Consider the following 12,504-nt stretch of genomic DNA (forward strand, 5'->3'; position numbering starts at 1 on the left):
TCTGAAAACGTCCTCCAGGTCAGCATCTTACCCTTGACTGACAGGTGTCTCCATGTCACAGTTGGCTCTGGTCTGCCAATAGCAAGACACAGCAGGGTCACGCTGCTTCCCTCATTCACAGTGATGTCTGAGGAGATATTCATGATCTGAGGAGGAACTGTAAGGAAACAGGATAGAAGAAATACATGAGAATAATTCTTTGCATTTAAACGGAGGTGTGAGCCTACAAATTTTAGTATAGCATATTTTTATAATGAATATTGTTCACGATGATAAATTTCAAGTTGCTTGATTTGCCAAGGATACGGCCATAAACATTTGCCTTGTACTTATGGTAGAAGGAGCTCTATATTATACCTTGGCGATAGCAGGAGGCAGATGTGGGAACACTGGTGGGAAACAGGGGAACTGAGAGAGGGTTAGACTGTTGTTTGAAAGGCAAAATCAAAAATATTCACAAAGCCTTCCAAAAGCTCCTGTTTATCCCCATGTTTATTGTTTTTAGTGGAATCAGTGGCGTAAGCTGATAACCATTAGGGAGCCCTGTCCTCAGCCTCAAGCCTTCCCCAACATTGCACTCAAAATGCTGATAACGCTGAGTTAGTTACTATTTTCTGAGGATTCCAGACCCTTTTAAAATGAACAGGTTGTTCCATCCTGGAACTCTTTTATTTCTAACCTGAAAATCCTTAATCATCCCTTAAAACATATTCTTTAAAACTCAGTGAAATTTTCTGACTCTCTTGATAGAGTTAGAAAATCCCGGATCCAACCAGCAATGTGTGGGTGTCCTTACTACTACTGTAACCATGAGATTGTACTCCAAATTGTATTTTTTAAATGGCATCATATCCTAGTGGTTAGGAGCAGGGCTCTGGATTCAGATAGACCAATGTTTTAATCAGCTTAATTCCTCACCTGCTACATGACCGTTAGCAAGGTGACCTGCCTTTGTCCCTTTGAGCTTTATTTTTCTCACTCGTGAAATGTGGATGATAGTAGCAGCTAAACTCACTGTATTGTGAGATTTAGGTGAAATAATGGCTTAGCAGACCGACTGATATAAGTAAGCACTCAATAAATGTTAGCTCCTAAGATGACGATGATGATGATCATGATGATGACAGAAAAAACATATTTCACAAACAACAGTTCTCCTCTCACGGGCCAGGACCATGCCCATGTACCCGTAGCACTACAAAGCCTAAAATGACACCTGGTCTTACTCTCTCACCTCCAGGCCTTGATTCTCTTCAACTCAAAGGTCAGTATTGGAAAATGCCTAGATTCCTTCTCACCTCTTTTTTATCATCACCACTGTCCTGGTTGTTTCTCACCAATTTTCATGGAGATAATTGCAATAGCCTCCCACCGGGAACCTTCCACCTGGTCTCTTTCCATTTTGGGGTCCCTCCAATCTATTCCCTACGTGTAGCCAGAGCAATCTTTCCAAGTCATCATGGAAGCAAACTGCTGTCCTCCTTACTCCTTTACCCCAGAATGGCCTACCATGTTTGACAAACAAACCCTTCTGCATGACCTGAGCTCTCTGGAGTTGAACCCCCAAAACCACCGATGAACCTCATCTCAGGCCCTGTTTCCTCTAACACAGCACATGGCACACACTCTACACAGGTAGACAGGTTTAACAAGCAAACAAACCCTTCTGCATGACCTGCACTCTCTGGAGTCGAACCCTCAAACCCACTGACAAACCTCATCTCAGGCCCCGTTTCCTCTAACACAGCACATGGCACACACTGGCCCCTTGTCCTCTCCCAAATATTTTAAAAGCATCAGCACTCCCATAACTCTTCTTTTCCTTGACTGTCTTTTCTTGATTCCCTACCTGAACAGATATGACTCATCTTTCAAAGGGTACCCCAACATCCTCTCTCCTCTGCCATTTGCCCTAACCTCTCCCCACATCCTGAAAGCAGAAGCAGCCATCTCTTCTGCTGCATTTTGTTTAGACCTGTCTCAGGCAGGGTATTGAACATGCTTTATGTATGGCAGTTTATTGTCTTCTGACTGTCTTTGCACCTAGAGGATGAGGAGCTGGAGGGCAAGTGTGAAATCACACACACATCTCTACTCCTCAGTGTAAATCACAGAGGCTGACAATGGTACATGCTTAATTTCTCTTTGAAAGAAAGATCCAAAACAGATTGAAAAGAAGTCCCAAAACTAAGGGAGGTAAAGCTTTGAATGGAAGACTTTAGATACTCAAACCTTTCTTTCTAATTTTCTTTCAGATCCTCAAATAAAAGGAAGAGAACACAGAGAGTGGAGGCTCCAAGCCTGCAGACATGCTGATTTATTTGTGCTGCCAATTTAATTGTGAATTATTAATTACCAAACAGGTACAGTGCAAGTCAATTCCAAACCAACCTGAGTTGATGGCAAAGGAGAATTATGGCAAATGCTGAATTCAGACGGTTTTGCAGCTTGGAGTTTTATGCTACTGAGACCTTACAGCTAAGTCTTTTCAAGGTGAAGCCATGAGTAACAAGTAGAACATTTGAGCTCTTAAGGGAATCTACATTAGTAAATAAATAAAAATTGCCTAGCTTATAAATCTGCCATATTTGGGATTATTTCTGCATTAGGATTTGGCCTGAAATTTCAGTGCACATATTTTACCCAAATACGTGCTAGGAAAAAATAGTGTACATTCTAGCTACACTGCATTCTCTTGAGAAAAATGTTCTACCTGATTTTTTTTTCCTATATTTTCTAGCTTGTTAAGAAATAGTTCTGGGCTTAGAAACGTCAATACTTTTTTCACTTCTGTAAAGCAACAACTCGAGTGCAACTTCCAAAATATTCTCAAAATAACGTCTGCTTCAGCTGGAAGTGTTAGGCCATCTGAAGTTTTTTGTCTTAATTTTTTTTTCAGACCCTAGAGGCTCCCTGATAGTAAGTTACACACAGCTGGGGAAAGCACAGTCAGTGAATGGAGGCAGCTATGATGCCTCAGGATAGAACTTAGCACAGCCACCAACTCAGAACTGTTCTTTCCACAGACATCATATCTCATCCGATAGTGAGAAGGATGCTGGATTAAGAGATACGTAAAATTCCATGGATGCTTAGCATGTCATGCTCATTGATCAGGCGCTCAGTTAATGTCACCCATGAGGAAAGAGCTTCCTGAAGTGGGATCGCAAAGGCTAACCAAGATGTTCCCACTAAGCCCAGATAATGTTGTCTTCCATCCTCTGTGGCTCCGTCATGTTCTCTGCCATTGTCTCCAAGGAAGAAAGATAAGTACAGTTTTAGGGTGTGGATCGCTAACAGAAAAGGAAGTGCAGAGGATGAATTGGCAGAAAGGGAAGTTCTTTTCTTCTTAATTATGATATCCTTAGAAACTAACATTAATATGCAACTTTGTTGTTTTCAACTTGCTTGTTTATGGAGAGAAACAAGCTCCTTACAAATGGTGATATAAATAGAATAAATATTCTCACTATTAATACTGAAGAAACTGAGGCATGGGGAGATAAATGGATCGAAATTACAGGGTTAGTAAACGAGAGCTCCTCTCACTGCATTATGATTCCTCTCTGTTTATTGTTGATCAATTTCCCAAACACAGTATTTCCATCCAGAAGCCTTCATGCATTTGTGTGCTCTGCTTCAAATGTCTTCCCAGAGTGTCTCCCCTCACAGTACCTGCCACGATGAACGAAACCATCCCATTCAAGTCAGCGCCCCTTGCACACTGCAGACCACAACAGGAGGAGCCCATCTCCACCGTCCTTGTTTCCCCACGGCCGTGCATGCTGCTTCCCAGGGAAGGTATTCAATACTCTTAATGTAAATTTAAATCTGAATTGAATTGGCAATATCACTACAACTCCACCCTTGTTTCCATGATGACTTTGTGAAGAAAGGAGCACTTGGGGATAGCTTTTCAATGCTTCTCCGTATTTTGGCAGGAGATCTTTGTTTAATTTTTAGATACGTATCTGTAGCAAATGAATCTATACATATTGCTACTGCTTGTAAATATACACATAAACATAACGAAATGAATAATAACCTTATCTGAAATGCCCAAATTACTCAAAGAAAATGATAAGACCCACAGAGTTTAACTAAAGGATAATAAGTAGCACAGTGTGTTATCTGTGCAGACACTATTGAGCCTCCCCTGCTGGTGCTGCAGGTATCTGCTTCTCTTTCACTGATGGTGGTGTTTTACAATAGGGCCTTTGCATAGATTGTGCAGAGGGTTCAATGCAGAACTACGGTAACTTCAAAATGTGGTCATTTTGGATAGATGACAGATGGGTAATAGCTAGGCAGAAGAAAGATCGATATAGATAGAAATATAGAGAGACAGATAACATATCGACAGAGGTTGGGTAAGTAGGTGGGTAGATAGAAAGAGACAGATGATGATAGACAGATAGATGGACAGATAGACAGACAAATAGATGACAGATAGACAGAGACAGAAATACCAGTTATCTTTTAAATACCTTGCTTCTGCCTAAAACCTCCAACATGTGCCCCTTGCTAAAGACAGAAGGTCTAAAACTTCTTAGCAGGATTTACAAAAAAATTTGTTTTGCAGTCTGTCCAAAACATAACTTCTAGGCCCTTCTCTAAAGCCTCTCCCCAGAGCTCCATCACCCTCTCAGCTTTGTACCTTTATACACACAATTCCCTCTGCTTGGAAAACCCATTCCCACACCTATGCCATCTGATCCACCCACTCTCCAGTTCTCAGCTCACATTCAGAACTTACATGTGATGCCTGAGTTGCTCTTTCTCTTCCCAAGACATTCTTGTTTATGCCTTTATCATACCATTTATCTTTGCAACTGAGCTATCCCATGGACAAGATCTGTAATAGGTATCCTCATATTCCTATTATACACACAATGACTGACATGCAGCAACATCTTCTTTATCCCTATAAACATAACGTATGAGTGCACGGGTTTCTAAATTCAGTATCTTACAATGGGTCAAGTGTTTCCCATCCTAGAGATTGACATTTGCTCTATGCTCTCCCTGAAATCCTCACCATCCTATTCTTCACGTGTGTAATTTTTTTTCTGGGTTCAGTTTTAATGTTACTTCCTCAGAGAAGTCTTTGCTAATGACCCCAGTCTCCTGCCCCCAATATCTAATTCAGGTCCTCTTGTTACAATCTCTCCTCAACCTTTACATTTTCTTGTATAATACATACATAGTTTTGTGCTTTTATATCCATTTATATGATTATTTGTTTAACATCTCTCTGGCCCACTAAACTATCTGCTTTATAAGCCACTACACTCCCAGTAATTAGAACTATGCTTGCCACATAATATTTAATAGATGCTTAATAAAAACTTCTTAAATAAATAAATGACTACTCTGTATACTGTTTTATTCAAATGACTGTGTACTTGTGAGAGAGAAGACTTGAGCTGGAAAAGGCTTTCCCAAAGATGAAACATGACTTTCTGTTAAGTTCGTTGGGATTGAAATGTGTGATTTTACACGTATCAGCCCCACCCTGCATAAACTGGATATGATGTGGTGGAAACGGAAGTGAGAGGCCAGGGAACATGTCTCTGGTTCTGAAGTCCAATAGACCTGCTTGGCATTGGACAACTTTTATTTACGGAATCTAAGCCCACGGCTCCTCATCTGTACAATGGGGATGAAAAACTTGTCTCTTCAGGTTGTTGAAAGAACTAAATATAAATGTATTCAACACAGGAGCACAGTGCCTGGAAATAAGGAAGTACCTGGTAAATGTTAGCTGTTATTAGCCTTTGTATATACTCATTAGTGATATTGTTCATGCCATTTAGAATCGGAGAAATGGCTTAATCTGTGCCTAATTGCTCATTTTCTAAATCTTAGTTTCCAACTTTAAGTTGGGACTTAGAAATAAATAAAGCTTACCTTGGAGATAAACACACACACACATATATATATATATTTAAATACATTATATGATATGTTATATATAATAATATGGTATAATATATTGTGTGCTGTATTTAATAATATAGTATAACAGTACTATATATTTCATATATACATAGAGTATACGTAGAGTATATAAGTGCATAAACACTCCAGCTACCAGAGTAAAAAGTGCATATTCAATCACTAACCATCAACTTCCTCCTCTTAAACTGAGCTATTGGGCCAAAGCAAACTTGCAGGGCAAATCTCACATGTGTATGAAGAAACTGGCTTCTAAACTGTTTTCTTTTAGGGGGTGTCTGTTTCTAGAAGAAACAGGGTACAGGACATCAGCACCAAGTCCTTCTTGGCCAGGACCCAGACCTCATCTCAGCTGAGAGGCAGAAGCAAAGTGGGCCTGGGACCAGATGCAGAGGTGGCTGCTGCTGCTCCCTACCTCAGCCTTGCCCACACCCTTAGCAATGCAATAAGTAACGATACCTCGTATGTGATGGGTGTTTGGGGCTTTATCATCTAATTTGGTCTTGACAACAGCTCTGAGGCAGACAGGACAAGATAAAGGAACTGAAGTGTGTCCATAAGACAGGATGCCAGGACACAGTCTTAAACCTCAGGGCCAGACTCAGTGAGAGGGGTTTAGGTCACCAGGACAGCACTGGCCTTGGGGTCACACAGCTCCAGACTCTGGTCCTGGCCTTGCTTCAACTGCATGCCTGTGTGCAGGTGAGTTCCGGATCTCGTGGTTTCCTCCCCTAGGAGGAGTGCTCATGACACCTGCTCATGGGTTGGGTGAAGGTATGGGTAAAACTCTGAGCTCAATCCTTGGCCAAAAGTAGGTGCTTATTGAAGGCTGCTTCCTCATTCTCTCCACATTGTCAAGAACTCCCACATTGTCAAGGACTCTCTGGGAATTTTTTTAAATTGCAGATTATTAGATCTGAATCAGAACAGGGAGTAATAGTGTCAGAAAGTCCTCAAGGTGAATTTGGCATGCAGCCAAGATTAGGAGTCATTGCTACACCCCTGCAAGGGGCACCTGTTCTGTCTGGTCTTCTCCCAGTCACCCAGAGCTGCCCAGCTTCCATTACGTCCCTCAGCATCCTGTCCCTCCAGGGCCTGCTCTCCATCAGAGACGGCTCCACAAGGTAAATGCAAGGGCAGCCTTCCCCTCCATCACAACTCTGCCCTCTCTCTGTCTGGTCACAATATTTGGTTGTCTTGTCTTAATTGTTTTATTTAAGACTGTATGTCAAAGTTAGAAAAATAAATCTTGGGATTTGGAGTCACAGGGGCTAAGGTTTGAACACAATTGTTTTTCAACTATTTTCTGTGTGATTTTTGTATATTAAAGTTTCAGCTTCCACTGGAATGCCTCAAACATTCGTGCACAAGCTGTTGTGTGGATACGTGCCTTCGTTTCTCATAGGTATATAGCTAGAGTAGAATTGCTGAATGTTTGAAGCCATTAAGTTTCAGCTTCCTCTACTGTGAAATGGGCATAAAAATATTTGCATCACAGAGATATGGAGATTAGATTAGTGATAATTATTTCAAAATGGCTTAAATAGCTATTATTATTGTTTTTACTTTATTGTTGTTATTATTATCAGGGAATAACAAAATATTAAGAGACCATGTAAAAGCTAATATAAATGTGTAATACTTTTCATTACAGTTTTAAACACTCAAGGCTATTTTATAAAAATAATACCGAAAAGACTTTAAAGGATCCAATGTTTTATCCTTCTGGGGCTACCTTTTTGCATTTTAATAGAAATGTTTATTTCTTAAACCAGAAGCAAATTGGGAGTTATGGCATTTATCTAGGCTAGGTTGTATGATATTCTGTGTACTCAAATAGTATAATATTTTGCAAAAAGCACTGCATGAAGTGTAAGGAGGAGCAGATTCTGAACATTTTCCTTCTGTAGCTCTGTGACCTTTTTCTAACCATTTAATGTAGCTGGCTAGAGCTGTATGTGCACTTGTGTGCTTGTATGTTTGTGTGTGTGCATTGTTGTTAATTTGTTTTGGTTAGTTTTAGAATGGAGGCATTGGATCATAAATCCCCAGATCTGTTCTGGTCTAAAACCCTGGGAGCCGATGATCTTTCAGCAACAAGTTGGGTCTTATCAGTGAGCTCCTCCTGGGAACTGGGTAATAACACCACCAACAGCAACAACAAAATAGTTCATGTTTATTTCTTGAAGCCTAGCATTAAGTGCTGTATATACATTGCTTCCTTTAATTCCCAACACATTCTTAGGAAACATGCACAATTAAAAATCAGCATAAGGAGAGGCATATACATCAATGGAATAGAATTGAGAGTCCAAAAATATGTCCACATTTTATGGTCAGTTCATTTCCAACAAGGTGCCAAGTCAATTCAATGAGGAATGAATAGTGTTTTCAATGAATGAAATCAATGATACAAGTGGCTATCCCCTTGCAAGACAGTGAAGTTGGACCCCTTCTTCACATCATATACAAAAATTAACTCAAAACATTAATAGATCAAAGACCTAAATGTAAGGGCTAAAACTTGGAAGAAAACACAAGAAAAACTATGTAGCCTTTGATTAGGTGATGAATTCTTAGATATACCACAAGAAGCACAAGCAACAGCAGAAAAAATAGATAAACCAGACTTCATTCAAATTAAAAGTGTTTGTGCTTCAAAAACACACTATCAAGCAAGTGAAAAGAAAACCCACAAAATAAGAGAAAGTATTTGAAAATCATATATCTAATAAGGGACTACTGTCAAAACATGTAAAAGCAATAAAATGTCAGATAATCCAGTTTAAAAATGAACAAAGGAGTTGCATAAATAATTCTCCAAAGAAGATATACTAATGGCCAATAAGCACATGAGAAGATGTTTAGCACCATTATTTTCCAGAAAAATGCAAATCAAAACCACAATGAAATATCACTTCACACTCACTATGATGACTTTAATCAAAAAGAGAGACAATAACAAGTTTGGCAAGGATGTGGAGAATTAATAGACTAATACAGTTGGTGGGAATGTAAAACAGCACAGCCACCTCGGAGGACAGTCTGTAAGTTCTTCAAAAGGCTAAATATAAAATATCATATGGGTCAGCAATTCTACTCTAGATATATACCTATGAGAAACGAAGGCATATATCCACACAACAGCTTGTGCATGAATGTTTGAGGCAGCATTGGTCATAATAGACAAAATTTTAAAACAAGTCAAATATCTATCAAGAGATGAATGGATAAACAAAATGTGATACACCTATACAATGGAATATTATATAAGCATACAAAGAAACAAAGTACTGATATGTGACCCAATGTGAATGAACCATGAAAATACTAAGTGAAAGAAGCCAAACACAAAAGACCACATATTGTGTGATTCCATTCACGTAGAATATCCAGAATAGTAAAATCCATAAAGATAAAAAACGCATTGGTTGTTGCCAGGAGCTAGGGAGAGAGATACATGAGAAGTGACTATTGATGGAGGTGGAGCTCCCTATTGGAATTATAAAGATATTCTAGAATTAGATAGTGGTGACTAGTGTACAACCTGTACGTATTCTAAAAGCTCTGAACTGTTCTCTTAATAAAGGACTAATTTTATAGTGTGTGAATTGTATCTGCATAAACCTTTTATAAAAACGTCAATCATGGCCAATAATCTCTTATGAGATCTTGTATTACAAGGAGAGACGACAACTCAACACATGTGACTTCTCAGAAAATATTCTTTTCATTTATTGATAGTTCTTTGAATAATGCTGCAGAATGTCTGCTTAACTCCCCATTTCTCATTACTTGCCCACTGTTTCCTCTTCTCTTTCCAAGACAACTCACATTGCCCTAGTCACATCAGCCCATTTGGCAATGTTCCAAATACCTCATGTTAATTCATGATTCCACACTTTTGCATGTGCTGTTCCTTCTGCCAATGTGTCATCTTCCCCACTCATCCATATGCTCACCTCTTACTCATACTTGAAAACTGGTATTTAGATAGAATACCTTCTCTCCATCAGTTCCCGCATTCTACAGATAAATGTATGTCTGTGTTCCATGACAATCTATGTATAACGATGTAATATATTCATTGAAAACATTTTTTGTGTTCCCACTATAAGCTAGACATTACATTAGAGGTAGAATAGCAAATAAACAAGGTCTTTTTCTCATGTAAATTATGGAGCTTACTGTATAGAGAACACTGATGCTGATAAGTCATCATGAGAATCTATGTGTGATTTCACTCTGGCTCTGCTATGAAGTAGTGCAAAGCTCCATGATAGCCCATACTAGGGATTTTTTACTGGTTGGTGAGTTTGGTGAAGGGTTTGTTGTGGGCAGAACTGGGCAGATGGATCAGCATGTGCAAAGGATCTACAAAACAGAGAGCATGATGAGCTTCAGTGACCGTAGATGAAGTGAAAATAGTGAATCTCAGGAACTAAGGCTGAAAGAGCAGGTAGAGCCCAGAACTTACAGATTCTTTGAATAAACACTGACATTTTCAATCTTTTTGTAACAGCAGTTGAGTGATACATTAAAATGTTTAAAGACATGTTGCTGCTGCTGCTGCTGATGATGATGATAATGATGAAGATCATGGTACTGATGATAAAGGTGGTGATGAAGATAGTGATGGTGATAGATGATGATGGTGATAGTGATAATAATGGTGATGATGATGACAAAGATGGTGAAGATAGTGATGGTGATTATGGTGATGGTGGTAACGGTGATGTTGATGATAATGGTTATGGTGATGATAATGGTGATAATGATGGTGATGGTGATGATAATGGTGGTGATGATGATGACAGTGATGACAATAGTGATGATGGTAATGATGATGGTGATAGATGGTGATGGTGATGATAATAATGGTGGTGAAGATAGTGATGGTGATTATGGTGATGATGGTGGTGGTGGTGATAATGCTGATGATGATGATAGTGGTGATGTTGGTGATGATGACTGTGGTAGTGATGATGATGATAATAATTATGATAATGACAAGTGATGCAGGCATGACAGATTTCCACTGGAAATTGGTCACTCCTGGCTGCAGTGTGGAGAATAGACTGAAGACGAGCAAGTGAAAATGAAACTGGCTAGGGAGCTGTCCAAAAGTGAAATGGTAGAAAGTTAGACCAGTGCAGTAATAGGAGAGAGATGAGCTGAAAGGGAGAGATTTGAGTGACATTTGGGAGTAAAATAAACAGAGCTTGGTGAATGGCAGGATATGTGGTTAGTGTCACAGCACTTTTCACACTGTTCTATTGTTTTCTATGTCTCTCTCACTCACTCAACTGGGGATCCTTATAATTAAGGACTGTCATTTGTTCATCTCAGTATTCCAGGTGCCTCTCAGCACAATGCCTGGTATCTGGTAGGTGCTCAGTCAATGTGTGCTAAATGTAATTGCTAATGCCAGGAGATTTTCAGAAAAATACAACCTCTCAGGATCCAGTGGGGCAGCCAGCAAATTGGAACTAGGTTAATTGCGTGAAGTCACATCCTATTCTTTAAGGCAGGGCCAGATCCATGTGATTTGGTCTTATATACTCTGAGTGTGAATGAGACTCCCTCCATGTCCTGGTGTGATATGGTTTTATTTTGTGCTACAGGTAGACCCACTCCATTCTGATTGCTTTTCTCTTCTGGGCTCTATTTTGATGTGAGAAATGATAGGGAATGAGAACAAATGGCTCTGAATAACACATACATGAATACATGCCAGGGGCTGGGTGACATCACAAACCTCTCAGGCTCTGCTAAGTTCATTTGTGATGGTTGTCTCCACAGTGCCTCTTACAGAAGTTATTTATAGACTCAGACACACACTTCCTATTTTTAATTTGCACAATTCAGACAAGTGACCATGATCAGAGGAGCTGAATGCAGCAAAAGAGTCTTTCTTGTCGAGTTCTCTTCTTTCTGGGGCATGGAGGTGCCCTACCTCTGGGAGGCTCCTTTTGTTCCTTCCCCCCCTACTTGTAGGCTCCCTGGAGAGTTCTTCTGGCCACACACACACTTAGGATCACAGGGTTTAATTTACATCATAGAATTTTCAAGTCAAAATAGACGTTAGGGATGCCCCTCACTCTACCTTCCCATTTTGCCCATGAGGAAGTACTTTGGTTCCAGTCCCAGTTCTGTCAAGCATTTGCTGAGAGGTGGTGGCCAAGCCCATGACCTCTGTCAATCCAAGTCTCTCTCTCACAGGAAGGCCCCTGAGTATTTCCGGCCTCCCTGGAGCGAGTTTCAGACCTCTCTCCTTCTCTATCCTCGTCTTTAACATGGTCATGGCAGTCTCTTGTTACTACAACCCGAGCTCCCTCCCTCTTATTCACAGTGTGACCTTGAGCAAGTTGTGTGACTTCTCTAATCTCAGTTTCTCAAACTGCAGAACAGCGTAGTGATCATAGGTAACTTATAGGGTCATTTTGAGGAATAAATGTTAAATGAATACAAAAGGGTTTTGTCACAGTGCCTGGTGCATAGTAAATGCCAATGTTATGGGCTCTTTATTATACATCCAGATTTTTT

General features: G+C 39.9%; 1 protein-coding gene across 6 annotated transcripts in view; it reads right to left on the bottom strand.

The window, feature by feature from the left end:
* OPCML (opioid binding protein/cell adhesion molecule like) overlaps nt 1-12,504 on the bottom strand; it is a 1,137,420-nt gene that overhangs the window by 110,181 nt on the left and 1,014,735 nt on the right. For all 6 annotated transcript variants that reach the window (XM_032167929.2, XM_032167927.2, XM_032167922.2 and 3 more), the window contains one exon: nt 32-157. In XM_032167929.2, the coding sequence (XP_032023820.1) occupies nt 32-157 (126 nt within the window). The remainder of the gene's footprint in view (nt 1-31; nt 158-12,504) is intronic.

This window comes from Hylobates moloch, unplaced genomic scaffold (genome assembly GCF_009828535.3).
Source record: "Hylobates moloch isolate HMO894 unplaced genomic scaffold, HMol_V3 SCAFFOLD_11, whole genome shotgun sequence".
NCBI classification, from domain to species: domain Eukaryota; kingdom Metazoa; phylum Chordata; class Mammalia; order Primates; family Hylobatidae; genus Hylobates; species Hylobates moloch.